Source organism: Silene latifolia, chromosome 11 (genome assembly GCF_048544455.1).
Source record: "Silene latifolia isolate original U9 population chromosome 11, ASM4854445v1, whole genome shotgun sequence".
NCBI lineage: Eukaryota > Viridiplantae > Streptophyta > Magnoliopsida > Caryophyllales > Caryophyllaceae > Silene > Silene latifolia.
Genome location: NC_133536.1, coordinates 192,742,028 through 192,762,865, shown reverse-complemented (window position 1 = coordinate 192,762,865; position 20,838 = coordinate 192,742,028). Strand labels below are relative to the sequence as shown.

At 33.0% G+C, this 20,838-nt stretch overlaps 1 protein-coding gene and 1 non-coding gene across 2 annotated transcripts; one reads left to right on the top strand and one right to left on the bottom strand.

The window, feature by feature from the left end:
• Positions 1-4,325: 4,325 nt before the first annotated feature.
• LOC141614536 (uncharacterized) lies at positions 4,326-5,438 on the bottom strand. Its single transcript, XM_074433282.1, has 2 exons — positions 5,190-5,438; positions 4,326-5,105 (listed from the first exon to the last, which is right to left on the bottom strand). Exons 1-2 carry the CDS (start codon positions 5,436-5,438, stop codon positions 4,326-4,328), a joined length of 1,029 nt encoding a protein of 342 aa, XP_074289383.1.
• A 4,093-nt stretch (positions 5,439-9,531) lies between these two features.
• Positions 9,532-9,620, top strand: LOC141616243 (small nucleolar RNA Z159/U59). The gene has a single exon (XR_012530600.1). It is a non-coding gene; the product is annotated as a small nucleolar RNA Z159/U59 (small nucleolar RNA).
• Positions 9,621-20,838: the final 11,218 nt, after the last annotated feature.

Sequence of the window (20,838 nt, the reverse complement as noted above, 5' to 3'; positions counted from 1 at the left end):
AAGGAGTGCAAGCAAAGACGATGTGGGGTGTGATATACCATATTTGGCAGCAGAGGAATAGAAGTAACATGGAAGGGGTGTTGTTGAGGCTAGAAAGAGCAGCAGACCAGGTGATTAATGAAGTTAAAGCTAGAGTTCGAGGGCGGGATTACAAGGCTCTAACTAAACTGGACTTAGATTGGTTAAGGCAGAAAGACTTGTATGTGCTAGATGGATAATTGATGATTACTCACCATTTGTAACCTTGTTTATTATATAATATATTACTCACATTTTACCAAAAAAAAAGGGGCAATTTATTTATTCAAAATGATGTCATAATACCACATATATATTTATATCTATCTATATACGAGTATAATATAAAAAGGCAAGACAAAATATAATAATTTCACAATCTCAGTTTTAGGTGCATTTTATGAAGCCACAACATCATTTATTATATGAAAAAAAAAATTAAAGTTAAATAAATATGGAGCATTAAATACAGTTAGAGCATAAGAAATATTAAAATTTGGCTTTGTATTCTTAAGTAAATTAATATTGAAAGGTATGTTGAGTATATAATTAAAAAGCATCTTATATTTATAATCTATTGTGATATCACCTTACAGCATATAAAATTATTAAATTAACTTTTCCACGTTAATTAAAATTTAATTACAATTGCATACAAAAATTTCATTATATATTTTGTAACATGCCAGTTAAAGAATATAAAAAGGCCATCATCATTATTTTTAAGTAATTGTGTATATTAAAATTTTGATTCCAATTTAGTGAATAACGATAGTGTGAATCAGATTACTAACATTCCCCTAACACATAATGATATTCCAGATACCCTCATTTGGGGGCTGTCCGTGGATGGAAATTTCTCTACCAAAACAGCAACTTGGTTAGCGCAAGATTTGTTCGATCAAGCTCTTGACAAGTGTGAATTTCAGTGGATTTCGAAATTGAACATTCTTCCAAAGTTGAATTTTTTTCTTTGGAAAACTTGTGCTGATGGCCTCCCAACTAGAGCTGGCAAAAGCTGACCCGACCCGACGAATCCGATCTTCCCAGCCCGAAATCCGACCCTATACAACTCGAAAATTGGGTGAACCGAAACCAAACTGACCTGACCCGAACTGACCCGATAATCGATAACATCCTTATTTTTTCCAATCCGACCTAAATCGACCCGACCCGATCCGTGTCCCGATATTTTCTCAACCTGATAGATGACCCAATAATAAACAAAGTTAATAATGGTTTAAATAACACCAAATTGACATTCATTTTAATTATTTTCACTTAAAACTACAATTAATACACATATCCATTATTTAAACATAAAATTACCATCTAAAACAAAATATATAAGATAAAATATATGCTTATAACCTGACCCGACACTGACCTGACCCGACTTGCCACCCGTTGATGACCTCACCTGAAGATGACCGGACATGAACCGAACCGACCCAAACACATCACAAATCCGACATAACCCGAACCCGATATGACCCGACCCGCTTTGACCCGATTGCCACCTCTACTCCCAACGAAATGTAGGCTTCTCAAAAGTCATATTAACGTCCCACCTCATTGTGTTTTGTGCAACTATCCTATTGAAAACAAAAATCATTTCTTTTACGAATGTCCCTTGATTGGGTCTGTTATCCAAGACATAGATATTATTAGTTTCATCAATTTTTTTGTCAAATTATGATAATATTGCAAGTCAAAGTTTTCCAATGAAACTTAATTATCTCAAAGACTTAATTCTAAATGATGATTTCATTAAGATTATTTTTATTTGGTGGAATGCATGGTTTTACAGAAATGACATCTTTAATAATGTTCATATCAATATCAATAAACTTATTACTTTATGTAATATAACACTAAGACCTAGAATGAGACTAGACATAAGGATCTTAACAATCCTGAGAACGACGAGTCAGCTAGAAACACTTCTAGCAAGGAAGAAATTTGTTGGGAGAAATCTATAAACGGTTTCCTAAAGCTAAATTTTGACGGATTCAGAATAGAAGGCAATAAATCTGTTTTAGGATATTCTATAAGATATTATAATGGTAACGTCGTTTTGTTAGGAGTAAAAAAATGTGGATCAAATAGTATTCTTGTTGTAGAAGCTCTCGCTTTAAAAGAAGGCATTTTAGCAGCTAAATACTTAGGAATCTCAAAGTTAATCATGGACGGTGATAATTTATGTCTTATTAACTCAATTCGTAACACTTGGCAAATTCCTTCGGAAATTTCTTGTATTATCAAAGAAATGAGATCATTAGACCTTCATTTTTTCGATGAGATCATAATTAAACATTGTCTTCGTGAAGCCAACGAGGCTACTGACTTCATGGCTTCTATTGGACATTCATGTCCTACTCTTTCGAGGTGGTTTGAAAGCCAGTGACTTCAACTTACCTCTCTCATTCAAAAGAATAAGATAGGTCGATCTTACCCTAGAGAATCAATCTAATTTTCTTACCTTATCAAAAAAAAAAACATAAGTCCCAAAATGATATGGGCTGGCTATTATCATGAGTCATTTAGAGCCTTCATTATAATGTGGAGTCCCAGAAGTTTGGTTTCATGAAAAAGTGATGTGCATTATTTCTAGACCTCGTATCATGTCGTATTCGTGTCAACTTTCAATGAGTCATTACTATTTCAACCCTAATCCGAGTCAATTACATAAACGATTCTTTTGTCTCAACCTTAACCCGACTCATTTAAGTTTTCCATAACCCAACCCGACCTGTTTAACCCATTTATCTATAAGCATCTTTAACTCATTTATCTATAAGGAGGTCATTTTTAACCCACCTAACCCGTTTAAGGGGTGTTTGACTGTTTGGTTCACCCATTCTAGGTATAAGGTATAAGTTTGGAATTAGCTAAACCAAACTTTATGTTTGTTTGCAAAAAAAAAATTAGTTTTCATACTCATACCTCAAACCCATGAGGTATGGGTTTTTCATACCCGAAGGGGAAGGTGGGTATGAGATTGATACCCTTGGGTATCAAATACAAAGAAGAGACTTCAAAAGGAAAATGTGGAAAAATTGATATTTTTTTCTCCAAAAAATGAAATATTCATAAAATTTTATTTTTTTTCAGATGCTTATCTGGGAAAATACAAATAATGATTTTTTTCGACATTTTAAATACATTTAAGAACAAAAATATTATGATATCTAAAAAAATAACATATATAAAAAAATTACTATATAGAAGATTTAAATTAATACACAAAAATTTAAATTAGAAAATTAATACATACGAATATAAGACAAATTTTATCAATAAAATAAACATATAACAAGATTTAATTCCTCATTCCATAATTGAACCAAACACAAGGTATAAGGAATCAAGTTCCAAACCATACCACCCTGGTTTGATTCCTAATTCCATACCGATACCTTTGTGCGAACCAAATGACCCCTTAATCCAATAAACTAATAAAATAAACTAAGCTTTATATGTCTTCTATCCCAAAAATAAGGAATAAAAATACTTACTTTTAAGTTGTTTTGTTGAATTATTGACTCAACTCAAATATATTATGACACTTTTAAATAAATGGATTATTCGTGTCGGGTTTGAGTCAAAAGAGCTCAACCGTAACCCGACCCTTTTAAGTTTTGTGTCGTGTCCATGTCAACCTATTACTTAGGGATATTTTCACTTTGGGCGCCTGAGGTTTCGCGAAATTCCAGTTTGGGTGCCTCACATTTACATAATTTCACTTTGGGTGCCCAAGTTTATAACCAAATATATTTTGGGTGCCCAAAATTTGACTTACTCTATTTTAGATGCCTAATTATCATGTTTGTGTTATTTTGCTAAGTTAACATGATTAATTACACTAATAATAGAAATCATCATTATAACAGTACTACGGAAAATGTCATTCATTTACAAAAAAATGGTCTAGCATACCATTTCGAAGCATTGTGGCCCACATACAAAGAGATCGATACTTATAGAAAATATTCACCGACCCATAAATAACATCACTACGAAAGTATCGAGTATTCGTTTACAAAAAAAGGTCTAACATACCATTTGACAAGACGATTAAGCACTCCAATATTACTACTACGAAAATATCAAGTAGCTCGTATAGTCTTCCTTGATTCTCCATTTTGAATTCTTGTTCCAGATGCCCTTTTACTTTTTCTCGTCTCCCCACCTTGACAACCTCTTTTGTTATGGCCAAGAGTCCCGCATACTGAACACTTAACAACTGTGCTTCTCTTCATTTTAGCTGATTCTCCCTTTTCTCTACGCCTTTGAGTCTTAGGTCTTCAGGGCCTCCTTGTTACCTCAGGAGGGTTTAATTTTGGCTCCTCATCTTCAAGCCACTTGGTAAAGTCAGGAATCGGAGGGATTGTACCTTGATAAACTTGGGCATACCTATGTGCGGAGTAATAAGAATGCACATATTGTTCCATCTTGCCTCTTGTATGCCTAACGACTGACGCTGCATGCTTACAGGGAATACCCAAATTTTGCCAACTTTGACAATCGCAAGTCCATTTCCTAAGATTCACATTGTAGTAATGATTACCATCTTTCACATCATACAATCCTTCCCCCGCTGATATTGGAATGCAATAGTAGCCGTCATCCCACGCCCGGTCACACATTTCCTTGACTGGGGCAAAAGCAGACGAATTCCATTTTGTAACTGCATTTCTCTTCTTGTGCATATTTTTCATGCACTTTCTCCTTAACCCCTCAAGCATGGACAATATTGGTAAGCCCCTTAACTCTCTAATTGACGCATTGAATGACTCCACTAAATTATTAGTTACTTCGCCTACCTTTACAGATTGATCAAATTTGTGTCTCGCCCATAACTCCAAAGGCACGTCCATTAAATAGTTGTACGCAGCTACACTATTCTTCTTAATTTGCTCCATTGCCTTTGTAAACACAAACCCATTGTGTGCTTTAGAAGCAATCCAAAAGTAATTCTTTAATAAGTCACCGGGCCATTCTTGCTTGAAATTTGCATACAAATGTCTAGCACATATTCTTCTACTTGCCTCTGGTAGCATAGAAGCTAAAGCAGATTCAACTCCCTGCAAAAATTCAGAAAGTGTAAAAATTGCATAATAATAAAAACGACCTTAGTAAATGATGAAGAATTATGTATTTATGTCTACCTTTTGTCTATCACTACAAATGATCCATTTATTTCTTGATGCTTCATGGATCATTCGTTTCAAATGGTAAAAAAAGAACTCCCATGTGTCTGAGGTTTCCTTATCTACAACAGCATAAGCAGGTGGAAAAATTCCGTTGTCTCCGTCCAAAGCACAAGCTATTAATAAAGTTCCGCCAAACTTTCCTTTCATATGAGTCCCATCTACCCCTATAAATGGCCTACATCCATTGATGAAGCCTTGTTGCATCGCGTCAAAAGAGATAAAGATTTTTTTAAATAACGGGTTAGATTGCGGATTCTCGGGACGTGTCCACGATATCCCAGTGATCGATTTCGGGGTCCTCTCCATAATCATTTTGATATAAGTTGGCAGCCTCGCATATGAATCCTTGTGAGACCCCTCTATTGATTCTTTCAAGATCTCCCTAGCTCTATACAACATACTATTTCCTACTATGACCCCATATCTGACATTCATTAAATTCCGTCAGTTTTAGTCAACATTTCGTTGACTTGCCCAGTCACCCTAAAAGTGAGATTATGACGGAATAACCGTCAGTTATGCTCATCCTGACGGAAATACCGTCAGAGACAGTTTTCTGTGACCATTTGTAGTGACGGTTTAATCCTGACGGAATAACCGTCAGGAATGGCCATTCCTGACGGAAAACAGGCCGTAGTGACGGTTTTTTTCCGTCAGTTTTCCGCTTTTATTTTGTAGTGCTTCATAGTTGTAATATCCATCGAAGGAGCAGCTTTAAAGTCGATGGTCAACATCTCAGCCACCCAAGGAGCTTTCACAGTCGGATTCTTATCGACCCTTATGCATGTATGCTTATCTAGCATAGTCTTAATCTGATAAGTTATACCATCGGATAAGAGTGAAGCATAAATTCTCCAAGGACATGGCTCATAAACCATCGTGTTTGAACAACCAGCATTTTCTCCGGGTGGATAATCATAAGGAAAATCCTTACAAGTTGCCCAAAATTTCTTCTTCAAACTCCTTTTCTTGTCTAATGCAAATCCCTCTTGAATAGCATATGCTTGTAACACATCTAAAAATCTTTTCTTATTCTCAAAAAGATGCCCAATCTCCAACTTAATCTCACCATTAGCCTGCTCACAGTACCATTTTCCATTTTTTATGTACTTAGGAACATCATCCGACTCATTCATGGGTGACTCGTCTGAGGCATAAGACATACCTTGTGAACTACATGACTCAATGTCGTCTTCACATTCAGGATCCCATACAACATCAACATCAGTTAACATAGATATATCCCCTCCAAAAGGTACAACATCGTCATACTGTGTTTCTATCAAAAGCATATAGAGCTCCTTGGCAGATTGTAAAAGTGGAGTTGGAGTATTCAACTCCTCTATAAATAAGTGTATCACCTCGGTTTTTTCATACAACTTAAACATAGTCATAATATCTTGATCAGAATCTAGGGTCAAATGTACAAAACTTCCAGGGATACTATACACAACCTTCATATTCCAAGGTTCTGGTATGTTACGCTTAGCATTATGCTTCCATAAATCGACATATAAAGCTATGACCGAGTACTCATTAGGATTGATATTTGTAATGTCAAATTCCTGGCCTCTAAAATTACAAAGAAGGCAGTGTTGCTGCAAAATTGAAACAAAGAAAGAATCATTTAAGATAAAGAGAGAATGTTTGGAAAAATTAAGAATTTCCAAACCCAATTGGCCGAAGAAAACCCAGGCACACATACTCAAATTTTTTGACAACTTAGACAAATGATAACATAAGAAGTTTGATAGCATCAAAATATTACGAATACTTGCTTGAATCGAAACGAATCAGACAAACAATAATTATATTCAACAAATCATCACCATTAATAAAAAAAATCCCAATTTGTTCTTCCAAAACCCTAGAAAATTAGTAATCATGAATCCATGAATTCCAAACAAAGACTTTCTTATGATATATGTGTTGCAGAATAGATCGAAATCGAAATAATACTTACTAACAAAACTGTTTAGGAAAAAAAATTGTACCTCCATTAATTGTTGTAGAATGATAATGCTCGATTCTTCAATTTTTTATAAGATACTAGAATTTGTGAAGTTAACCAACATGAAACAAATGAAAAGAGATAATTTTCTTCATACTTCTCTTCTCTAGTTGTATTTGGATTTGGAAACTGGGATAAGCTATCAAAAATAGGATAGTGAAGAAGGTAGGTTTACATTTGGGGGAAAACAAAGAATACGTAAATAATGGTGTCCTTTTTTTTTTCTTTTTTTTTTTTTTTTAACTTGGGCACCCAAAATACATTTAGTTATAAACCTTGGGCACCCAAAGTGGAATTATGTAAATGTGAGGTACCCAAACTGGAATTTCGCGAAACCTCAGGCACCCAAAGTGAAAATATCCCTATTACTTAAATAGGTCACAACGTCTTGACCCTAACCCGCTGCTTCGTGTCGGGTTCGCGCCGTGCTTTTGGATCGTGTCAATGATTGTCGCCTCTAATATTTATTTCTGCATCAGGTGTATAAAATATTGGACCTTTATAGGGAAGCATTTGAAAAATATTTGGTTGTTCCCCTTTTCAAGAGCGAGAAATTTGAGTTGGGTGGTTATTACACTAGTGTTGAGGTATTTGAGGTTTAGTTAGCGCAATTTCACTTTCTATTTTCAAGAAACGTACCTCTTTCTCCTAATCTATATCTATATCTATATATAATATAAAAAGACAATACTAAACATTACCTTTCAATATTCACCTTTTAAGGTTATTAAAGCATGCCACATCATTATTATTATTTAAAACAAATTGAAAAAAGTATAGCGTTAAGCACAATAAATATTAAAATTTGTTTTTTATTTGTTAAGAAAATTAAACAAAAAATCAAACAAAAGTAAAATCAATATATCTAATTATCTATACGATAATATTACAAGGCATATTGTGTGCGTAATTGATGAAAATTTACATTTTTTAGCTTATTATGACGCCACCTCACAACAATGTAAAAATACTAAATTAACCCTTCCACATAAATATTAAATTTACTAAAATTCCTTACAAAAGTATTCTTATATATTTTGTAACATATAAGTTAAAGAAAACCAAAAGATATCATTATTAGCCTTAGATTAATTGTGTACATTAATATTTTATGAGAAAAAAAAATTCAAAATTAATGTAATCTATACAAATTTACATCCAAATTTGATCATTTATAATAAAATTAATATTTTAACTGAAGTTTTTGTAATAAAACATTTTAATGAATTGATTAAATTTCTTTATACTTATTTTTTAAATTTATAAATAACATGAAATGTTGGTTGAAAATGTTGTATATTTTTTTCCTTGTAAGTTGTTAAACTTTCATTAAATAATAAGACATGATAAAACATCACATTTTATCATTTCCTTTTTGAGAGAATTTTAGCAAATTATATTATCGTGTTTATATATATACATAAAAAAAACAGAGAAAACGTTGAAAATATTTGTATCACTAAATACAATCATTAAATTTTGGCTTTTCATTTGAATTTGGCTTTTCACTCTGAAAGTAAATTAAACATAAAAAGAAATACTAAATAAATTTTGGGGTTTTATTGTTAGATTAGATTTTACGGACAAAATCATTATTTATTCCTTCAGCGCTTATAATTGTCACCATAATCTTTCATAACAATGCTAACCATTCAATCTACCTTGAATTATAGTTGATAAAAAGAAAATAGAAAGTTCTATTTTGAAAAAGTTCTTTTAGAATAATAATAATAATAACAATAATCGTGACAAAACAGTAATAAGTGTAACAATATTCGTGACAAAATACTAATAAGCCACGGCAAACGTTTAGTAAATTATAGAAAATATATTTTGACGATATATTATGACAATTTAAGTATTATTTAATATTTTTTTTTATTACGAGTCTCTTTTATCATCAGGACTCAGTGAGAACGTAAAACTGGGCTTGCGCTAGCCTCGTGAATTTCACAGGTAATAGAAATAATTTTATTTATATGTCCTTCAGGTTTTTATTTCAAATGCCGGATTTGGTGTAGGTGTAACATCTCGTTATTTGAGTCAGAATTAAGCTTCTAAGAAGAAAGGAGGGAATGCGATGGTTTGGCAGAACTTGGGACATACAGTATATGGACGGTAATCCATTGTACATTTTTTTTCTCATATCCATATAAAATGATATATTCATCCTAATTTTTTTAAAATTTGGTGACTTTAACCTTTCTCGAACTTTTTGGCTAAATGGAGTTAGTTAACAAATTAATTTGGATTTTGTAGTCGGTTTTAAACTCTGTTAAGATTATGGCCTATAATGATTATCAAAACTAATAACTTTCGTTTTTATGAGATTTTCTCATGCATAAAACTAATTTGGAGACCTGAACTAAAAAGGCCATGATCTTTGCTATCATTTGATCTGTCTAAATTCAATTTTGCTATGTTTTTCATATTTAAATGTCTTGCAACAATCACGTTTTTTATAGGTTTGTGTTGTGAGGCGTGACAACTCTGTTAAGATGCATATACCAGAGGCTGGTTTAGTGGGCGAAGCTCGAAAATTTATTGGTTCAAATTCAAAAAAAATTGTTCGGTGTTGCTAGACAAAAGAGAAATGCGTGCATTAAAAAAGTTGCGACATTGAATAAATTCAATAATGCCTTATTTCACAAGAAGATAGTCTTAGCTCCTTGGTCTGATGAGAAGGTACAACACCGAACGCCCTCAATTTATATTCCATATTGTCGCAGTTAAGTGATCTTTTTGGGGTCTTGAGGATTGATATGTTGACTTGAATATGTCGAATACATATTGATTTATTGAATTTTGTTTCATGTTTCCAGAAAGTCGAGGAACTTGTGGAAGAATTGACGATGGATGCATTTGGAGCAGCCAAGATTCTTTTTACCGCTCCGAACCAGTCAGATTTAGGAAAAGGTGTCTCATATTTGTTGAAAACAACGAAAACAAGTTAATATGGAGTACTATTTTATTTGAAAATTGAATCTATATTTCTGAAATCGTCTTGTAGAATTAGTGTGCATAAAATCTATGCTTTGCTTTAGGAAAACCAGCTAAGAAGTGGTAATACTGGGGCAGAAGCTATTAAAGCATCATGATATTCTGTAATTTGCACCTTTGCTTTACCCATTTACCATATACATGATACCTTCAACAAGATTAAATTGGTTTAACCGGTGACTAAGTAAGACTTGGTGAAAATCATGATTTTTGTGACAATTTTATTTTGCCAACATACAACAATTAACATACGCTACTTACGACTATGTTCATTGATAATTTGAGCTAGGGATGTCAACGGATCGGTTTCGGATCGGATGGAGGCTCACCCGAATCCATATTGTCCATCCGAACCACCCGTCACCCGAGTAAGCATTCACCCGAACCCGACCCATCCATCATCCGTGGGTGATTCGGGTGGATCGGGTTATTAAATGGATGAAAAAGGACAATAACGTGCAAATTAAAAATACTACTGCTTGTCTGCTTTAGAGATAATAAAATTAAGAAAGTTCAATCTTCCCATATGGTATACATTAACAAATGCATTACCAAAGTGTTAGTACATCCAGCAATGTACTAGCAACAACAAAATACATGAACCCATTAAGCCACTTATGTCTCTTAACTAGTTACATACTATATAGTTACATGCTAAACAAATACTAATACAAGCAACTAACAGTAGCAAAATAGATGCTTGTTTCCATTACTCCAGTAGCAAAAAGAAGAAGCCTTCAAAGCTCAGACATATACACGATTTTGCACCTGTTTACATTACTCCAACGACAAAAATTAGAAGCCTTAAAAGCTCAGACATATACACAACTTTGCACCTGACATACGACTTTGGCACCATGCTCAAACATCCAAATCACCAACTCCATCCTCATCCTAGCCATTATGGAAAATTTATTAGTTGTGTGATAATCTTGGCTAGCATAACTGAAAATTATTAAATATAATGCAAGGAAACTTACCGAATCAATATTCACGACCTCGCCAATGCCATCTACATCCCATCCTCAACTTCCTCAAAAACCGAGGCACAAGAATGTGCATTCACAAGGCAATAGGCTAAACACATAAACAAGTAAGTTCATTAAAAATTTATCTATGGTACAAAATACAAATACAAATACAAAAACAAACGTAAATGTTTTATCTTACACGAATATTGACCAATCATCCAATTTTGCATACACATCAACGCTTCAATTGTATTTGTATGGAGTCTTGATCGATGAGGACTCACAACTCGGCCACCCATACTAAATGCACTCTCAGATGCAACCGTAGAGGCTGGAATTGATAGAATTGTTACGTAATGAGATATAGATTTCCAACAAGCGGTATCAAGAGCACAAGGTTGTTTGCATACAAATCGGTTATAGTTTTTCCGAGTTATACGATTAACATATAAAACTTGTAAATTTGTGTTATTATGATATATCACGAAAATAATTTATGCATGTTAAAGTTTCTGATCCTAAAATGTATTTAGGATATTTTGGTTAATTTATGGATTTTATTGTTCATTTTATATAATATTGGCATTAAAATGTGATTTTTATGATAAAAATGTCATTTTTGGACGAAAATTAGCTAAACTTTTTCCAGTGGTTTTTGGATATGTTTTCACATATTTTATTTTTAGATGATCTGGAAATTTTCAGAATTTTTGGAGTTCTTATGCTCGAAAAATGGATTTTCATGATAAAAATCGAATTTAAATGAAAAATAGGTTAATATGTGAAATATTTCGAATCTGGTCATAGAAATTTAGTATGTTGTCACATGCAATTTTACAATATGTGTGTAAAATAATAGGCTATAATGAAGTCTTTATGCATGATTTATGGATTTTTGATGAAAAATAGCATAAATAGTGACTTAATTAGTGAAAAATTGCTAAAACATACTTCATGACTAAGGAAAAACGTCACATGTTGCATTTTATTACCTTTTTCAGATCTAAAATTGAAAAGTTGATGAATATAATTTTTCTCATGTTTTTATGATTATTATTGATAAATCCAATAAACCGCAACATAGTTTTTCCGATAATTTTACGAAATTTTAACCTAAGTTTTTGAACATTATGAGTGTCATGGTATTTTTCTAGAATGTTCATAAGTTTAAATTTTGAATTTTGAATTTATTTGAAATTTTTATGATTTATTTGGAGTTTATAGCATTTTATTATAATTTTGAGTCCATTAATGAACAATTTTAAAAAATACTCCCTCTTATTCGCTATAATGTTCCCTCTTTCCCGAAACGGATTATTCAAGTAATGTTCTCCTTTCCTTTTTTGGTAACTTTTACTCTTATTTTATTCATTTCTCTCTCCTATAACCAAACCCCACACAACTCTTTTACTCATATTTTATTATTTTTCTTAATGTTTTGACCCCACAACTCCTTATTTAACTCATATTAATTTATCTCTCTCTCCAAACATCAACCCCACCAATGTCCTTTATTCATTTTTAATAGTATTCCTTAAGTATCGTGCCAAAAGCAAAGGGGAACATTATAACGAATTGGAGGGAGTATGAGTTAATTATCGTCAAATAGTTAGTGAAGACTAATTTTGAGTCCTAAGTTGGTTAGGGTAATTAACTTGTGCATAAATATGATTTTATGTAATTTATTGTGATTTTAAAAGGTTGAATCACGCAAATCCGTAAAAACCGTTAAATATACGATATTGGCTCCTTAAAGGCGATTTAGCATAAAATTGGGTATGTTCATACATATTATAATGCTGCATTTTATTTATGATTGTCATAATTTTATTTTATGTAATTTTTGAATTATGTAATTTTTACTTAGTATGGCCTTAGCTTTTAATTGGTATTACCCGAAATGTATGGGAATATCGATTCGGTTGTAATTTATTGTGATCTCGTATCACTGTTTTGTAATTTAATAGATTTATTTTTATTTTAATTACAAGTGTATAATAGGAAATTATGTAATTTGTTATGTAATTTATTTATTTCGGAGTTCCTTGAAGACGATGTCACTCAAGAAGGCGATACATAAAGACGGTGTTACCTCGAGATGCGTGCCAAAATCGAAGTTCAAGGGACCAATGGAGTTGGTTTCCGAATATGTAATAGTTAATTAGATTTTATATTTTAGGAAGGCCATACTAGGATTTAATTTATGCTTTGCGTTTTATTTATATGTCGCATGCATCGCTAAATCGCCATAACTAAAACATGCATTATCATTTTAATCGAGTTTATCGACCGTGTCAATTACAATTATCGTAGTTCACCGCTTTAGTTCACTTAAAACGTGATAGATAATAAATTGACATGACCTCTCGCTAAAAATAAACAATTGAGACATAGCCTTACCAAAAAGTAGAAACCATGAAAACCTATTTCATGAGGGAGTGCACTCGGCCATCCCGGGGTACAACCCTTGTTACGTAGGGGAAGTGGGTGATAAATGTCTATCCACAGAATTCGTGTTGATGAGGGTTTCATCGGCTATCCCGTGCCCAAGTTGATGTGGATTTGGATCATGAACACATTTATTCGAAATTTGGAATGAGCTCAACGGAAGTATTCGTGACCGTAGTCGCATGTGTTCCGGGCTATAGATAAATATTAGAGTAATTGATAAGGGTTTCATCGGCTATCCCGTGCCCAAGTTAATATGAATTTGGATCTCGGAATCATTTATCATAGTTGGGTAGAGGTCACTATGTAAATGCTTTACTTGTTATCTACAAGTATTATTATAACGATGAATGTTTTTGTTTTCACTATTCCGTTATCATATTGTTCTATTTCTTTACCACAATTCATATATGATATCATTTCGTTTTTGATTCAAATCTCCATTAAAACATCGTAACTAAAGACAAATATGAATATTCTTCTAAAACCTCATATTATCCATTGGAAGGATCTCTTGTAAAGAGTATAGATAAAAGTTATTCATTATCAAACAGGTTTTTGATTCTTGACTAACACATCTACTTACAATGAATTGTTTTTCATATACTTAATTGAATTAAGTACCTTGAAGCGATAAATTGTTTTGGTAATTAGATTTGTCAGAATTCGTAATTGACCAAAATAACGCAACCACTTCAATGAAAGTTTTAAGACTAAAACGATTGAGTTGAAGAGTAATCTTCATAAGATTCAACTTTGCTTCTCTAAGTAAAGACTCTTTGAAATGAGTGGGAGCATTCTCTTAAACCGTTAAGAAAAGAATGAGGTTCAAGAAGTAAAGATTATAATGGAATTGATACAAGGTAATGTTAAAAGTAAAGTTGTTGAGAATAGCGATACTAAACCTACCAATCCCGACCGATAAAGTTTTCACTGTCTTAAATGTTGAACACTAGAAAGGAAACTACCCCAAATTATTGAAGAATCAGCAAGTTAGTTGTGGGACATCTAATGGGACCTTCTTCTTTAAATGTTTATTTGATTAAACATAAATTTTGCTAGTACTACTTCGTCAATATTAGAAACCAGTGGAGGTTTTCATCATTGTATTCGACACATAATATGATTAGAATATGACGACTAGCAACAATAATGTCGAGAGATAGAGTAATTGTGTACTCAATCTAGTTTTTGGATTTAAAGTTGTACTTAATTGTGACTATTAAGTGCATAAACTCTAAATAAGAATATAAACTTGTTAAAGATACAAAAGAGGTTTCACTTTTGTGACTCTATACACCATAATTTGATGTATGGCTAGCCCATTATCAAGGTGATTATATTCTAAACCAAACTAGAATAACACATCATGTAGATGATGTAAGACTCAAATCGGTAACCCAAAATTAAACCTTAAATTTTGGAATGATGAACGCAAAGAGTTATTGAGTACTCTTGAAACCATTAGATTGTTAATGGTATATGCGTATCTTGTATTCAAAGCAAGATATCTCGTGCCTTTTGGTTGAAAAGGAGATCGAGGTTGTAAATCATTGATCCATAATAGGTTGATTATTTTCTTTTACCAACGATTTAAGTTGATACTAATGTGTTCACTTAATAAGGTAAATAGAGAAATCTTTGAAGAAGTTCAAAGAAGCACGACTTAGTCGTGATGGGATTATCAAAGTAAAGACTTTGATATAAGCCAAAGGAAATGTGATATAGTATCACAAGTTAATCTCTCTTAGCACGCATTATGAAATAATGTGTGAATCGAATAAGAAATCAAACGCTATTCGATATAGTTTGGACTTCAATCAAGTTACTTTGAGTTACTTGATCCTTTTGGGGATTTTATCATTTTGTCTAAGTTGTTTTTCCACTAAACCTAAACGATACATATGAGATATGAAATGGCAGAGTACCATGCTTGTAAGTTTTTCACAAGAAACAAATGCTCATTTTTCCCTTTCAATTATCACGAGTACGACGGGTTTGCGGCTCGTGAAGCTGTCTTTCTATAAATACAAGTTTATTTCTAGAAGACAGAGTGGGAGAAATTATTCAAGAGCCACAAAGAATGCCACAAAGAATGTTATGTCGCAAGAAACTGATCTTTCTTGGCTACATGAGACGTTTTGTGTAAAGACATTGTTTCTTCAAAACCTAGGAGGTTAAATTCGTCATTTGTTAAAAATGATGAATTCATATTACTTTTAAGAAAGTAAAGAGCTTACAACTTACAAAGAAATCGTTTGATTCAAGTTGATTAATTCTAGAAAGTAATGAACATATGACTTACATGAGAATGTTTAAGTCACAACTCAATACAAGGCTTAGAGCCATGAAAATCCGAAATTAAAGGCTTGATTAGTGACAAAGGGTTTTGCACTAATAAAGAGAGATTTCAAAGCAAGATTGGTTGCAAAGGGTTTTTTCACTAATTGAAATGCTTAAGTCTATTTGGATCTTCTTAGGGATTGTGTTTCATTATGAGGATATGCATACAGCAAGTGAATCTAAAACCCACTTCTTCAAAAGAAGGAATGTATTCAATACATGTAATGAGTTTTATAGATTCTTACAATCCTAAGATAATGTGAAACTTAAGAGAGGATCTTAAGTAGGACATCAATGAGTTGGAATCAATGTTTTGATCATGTTATAAAACTTTTCTCGATAAGTCGAGAAGTTGTGTTTATACATGGAGTTTAGTGGGAGTTACGGAAATTTTAATTAGTCTTATATGTGGATGACATATTGATCATTACGAATGATTTAAGACTTTTGGAGTAATATAATACATCTTTAATATCTAGATTTATGTAGATAAATCCACATGATATTAGCGTCAATAAGAAGTCTTATGTTGATAAGATTCATGACTAGTTCAATTAAATTGAACATATTTGATTGATTCCATTTGCTTCCGCTGCCGAATCAATTAAATAGGAAATGATGTATAACACTTCATATACTTTGAGTATGATGAATTGTTTTCAAAATTGAATTTAAGTAATATTTACCAAGTAAGCCATAAAGATTACCCTTAAGTGCGTGCAGAAGCATTAAGGAAGTAAAGCAAAATGTTTATGATGCAATTTTGTGTAAGGGTGTTACACAAGTGACAATTGACAATTGAGATTGCGCATGGTTTCCGACAAAACCATAATCAAAACACATTAGGATGGTTAAGATACCATTGTGGCTATGTTATTTAAGAAATAGATTTTCTAGAATCGTTCTAGGCAATAAAGAACAATGAGAAATTTTTACAACGGAAATTGAGTACACTTGCAATCATGGGATGTGCAAGAGAGTTGGGTCCCGCACACTGTGAAAACAGTGGGAGCTATTCTTAGGCTAGAGGACCTATGTCTTGATTGGATCTCGTCACGTACTCAGAAAGTTTTGTGATGCAAATGTATACATTACAAAGGAAAACGAGTATGTAGTAAGGTTGAGTAAGGTACAACAAGTTGATAAAACCTACTAACCAAAGCCTTCTCAAAGGCTAAACATGATGAGTCATGTCATTTCAATTGAATTGAAATGAACCACTACATACAAGATCAAATTAGATTATAGAACATGAAATAGTAATCAGGCATTGACTATTCATATGTGATAATCGCATTTGTCGTTCGAGTTTTTCTTTAAAAACTCCTTTTATACTTTGTACATCCAAACGGGTTGTAGAGACAACATTGAACCCCGTTAAAGTGAACCCGGATTAACATGGTATTCGCCCATAGTCACTTGTATGAGGTGACGTCACGAAGTGACTAGAGTGTGATGCGATTGATGGCAAGTTCAAGTGCCATGGAGTCATATGAGAATGACTAGTCGATCACATAGGCAGACTGTTAGGAACACTTTGTCGGGCCTTATGACCGCTTATAGAGTTCTGGCAAATTTATATAGCCTGGTCGTGGCGAGAGCTACTATAGTATTCTAATGAGTCGATTCTTTTGACTAAAGACTATTCGCCTAAGATGGCACAGTTTCAGATTAACTTTGATTTGTGTTACTACGACCTTCGTAAATGGGGTCAAATGGGCATATTTTGGGTTATGATGGCTGTGGCTAGTCGAAGGGAATGAGTACGATAGGAATTGTCCATCCCCTTGTCAGGGTTAAAACAATATCTCGAGGAGTAATGAACTGAAAATGCGTGGCCACGCTCGGAAGGTATCCATGGTGGATAATTCCGGTCAATCAGTTATTCTCCAGATCGAGGAAACCACTCTCGATATGATCACTTGCAAGTACGACCTGAAAGACACCTTGCATTGAGTGAGAGATAGTAATAGGATAAGAGAATTGGTGACGCACACTTGTCGAGTACAAGTTGAAGATTGTTGGAATATGTGTCCTCCGACAATAATGCGATCACAACTGTTGATCATGATGATCACATGTTTAAATCTTATTTTAAGAATACATGTGGGATGTAATATTTTACAGTCAACTGGTCCACACATATCGGTAATGATTGGCTGACTAGAGTTTGACATTACTGTCGTGCAACGGTGGTGATCAGTTGATCCCCTTAGGTCATATCTATAGGGAAATACTCTTAATTGATTATTTAATTAATCGTATACCGATACGAGTTAATTAAATTGCTTAAAATTGACGGATGATTTTGTGAGTATAATTAACGTATCTTATTATATGATTAAATGAGACACGGTCTAAGTAATCGAATTGTTTTATTACTTAGATGAAATTATTGTTTACAGAAACAATTTAAACAGAATGAATAAATTATTATAAATACAGAATGTTGTAGTTTATAATACGGAAACACTTTTGGCACAAGTAATTACGAATTACTAGTCGATTTTGTAAATGACATATTTTATGAGTATGTTGATATTTAATATGTTAAAAATACATTACATTGTGACATGTCATGTAACATGTTACATGTGACAAAGTTGACAAATGACAAAATATAAAATGGACTTTCCATTTTATAAGTGCCGAAAAATTGGAGGGTTTAAGGTGTATATTGTGTTTTTTATTTAAGTGGAAAACACAATGATGAAAACCTAACTTGTAGCTTTGCATGCCTATTTTTCTTGGGTAGAAAAACTAGCCCATGCATTGGACATCATACTTCCTCCAACCGGTTTTCACTTGGGTAATAGAGGATGTTTCCTCTACAATTATTCATTCACATCTTTTATATTTTTCTAGTGTAAGAAAAATGCTTTCTCTCTACACATCTTATGAGATTTCTAGAGAAATAAAACCTCACAAAAATACTCCCTCTTGACCGAAATATTCAAGAGAAAAATACAATTTATTTTGTGTCATATTTTAAGTAAAAACTAATATTATTACTAGATCTAAATAATATTGGTTATTATGAGTTTTCCTTGGGTATATGCTTTTGGGAGGGATTCTATACTTGAATCCTTGTTCTTCCATTTGGAGAGCTCAAGAACAAGTGAGTAGGAGAACTCACTTGTGCCCATATATCCGAAAATCATATGGTGAGAAAACGATTTCTTCTCTAATTTTATTATTGTTTGCATGCATAAGATTTGTTATTAATTTTATGACTAAATTAATTAAAACATATATGAATATGTTACGTAATGAGATATAGATTTCCAACAAGAATGTCTCTAGCAATCCTTTTCAATGTTGGATACTTGAGTTCAATATTCCAAAATTTTAGAATATCAAAATGTGTGCTCTCCGGTAATGCATCATCCTCTAAGTAGTGATCCAACTCAGACCTGACATTAATTTTTTTCTTCTTGGTTTTTTTGCTTCGCTCCACTTATCAGCAATCTTCTCCGTACCAACAACTAAGGAATCAGCCTTACATTTTCCAGGTACTGAAGTTTCAGAAATATCAGCCTCACTTGAGGAGTCTTTCTCTTGGTACTCCACCATAAGATCGTACAATAATGATTTTACCCTCTCAACCTCAAAATCAGCATTAATACCATAGATCTCAGTGAAATAAAACTCAACACACTCAAGTTTGTTTCTAGGATCTAGGATAGCGGCTATAGCTAGGAGGCCATTGATGGTATTCCAATACTTGTCAAATTTCTGACTCATCTCCAAAGCCATATTACTTATGACTGAAGACTCATCAGACAACCATGTAGTTAAAGCAAGTTTAATCTCACAAATTTGACGAAAAAACAAATTGGCAGTGGGATAGTTTCTGCCAGAAAACATTTCAGTTGCACAATGGAATATTTTCAGCTTTTCGCAAACCTTTTCAGCTAATTCCCAATCTTTCTCACTTGGAGCAACAAATTTCAGCTTAGAATTTTGAAGTTTCAAACTCATAAACACATTTTTGAAAGGCATTGCACTTTGAAGCATTAATAATGTCAAGTTCCAGCGAGTTTTACAGTCCAGAACTAACTTTCTTGTGATTTCAAGTTTTAGAGATTTAACTTTGTTTTCAAACATCTCGGTTTTTTTTGGAGTTGCTGTCCAAAAAGAGACACACTCACGTATATTTTCAATTCCACCTTTAATGACATCCAACCCATCTTGTACAACAAGATTCAAGATGTGAGCACTACATCTCATATGTAAAAAGTCACCGTTCACCATAATAAACCTAGAATCAAACTTGGGTCTGAGAATATCCATTATAGCATCATTTGTGGAACAATTATCGACAACAATTGAAGATACCTTCTCTGCAATGTTATACATATTCAGAGTATCCAACAAGACTTAAGCAAGATTCTCTTTGGTATGTGGACAAGGAACATAAGCAAACCTATAGACACATAAAAAAAAAAAAAAAGAAATTAGCAACTAAAATATAAAAAACTAAAACAAAAACAGAAAACAAGTACAACTTTTGATATGTGAAAGCATAATTTTACCTTAATGTTTTGTTGCGTAACACCCACCAATCATCGATATAATGGGCCGTCACTGCCATATAGCCCCTTTTCTGGCTTGTAGCAGTCCACATATCAGTAGTTATGGCAATCCTAGATATAATATTTTCCAACCCCTTTTTCAAAAGTGTTTTTTCAGCCTCAAACATCTTCACTATGTCTGACCTTTAGGGTATTTCGACCAATAATCTTAAAATTCGGGTTTAAACTACTCACAAATCTCCTAAAGCCAATGTGATCAACTATAGCCAAAGGGTACTCATATGCATTATGACCAT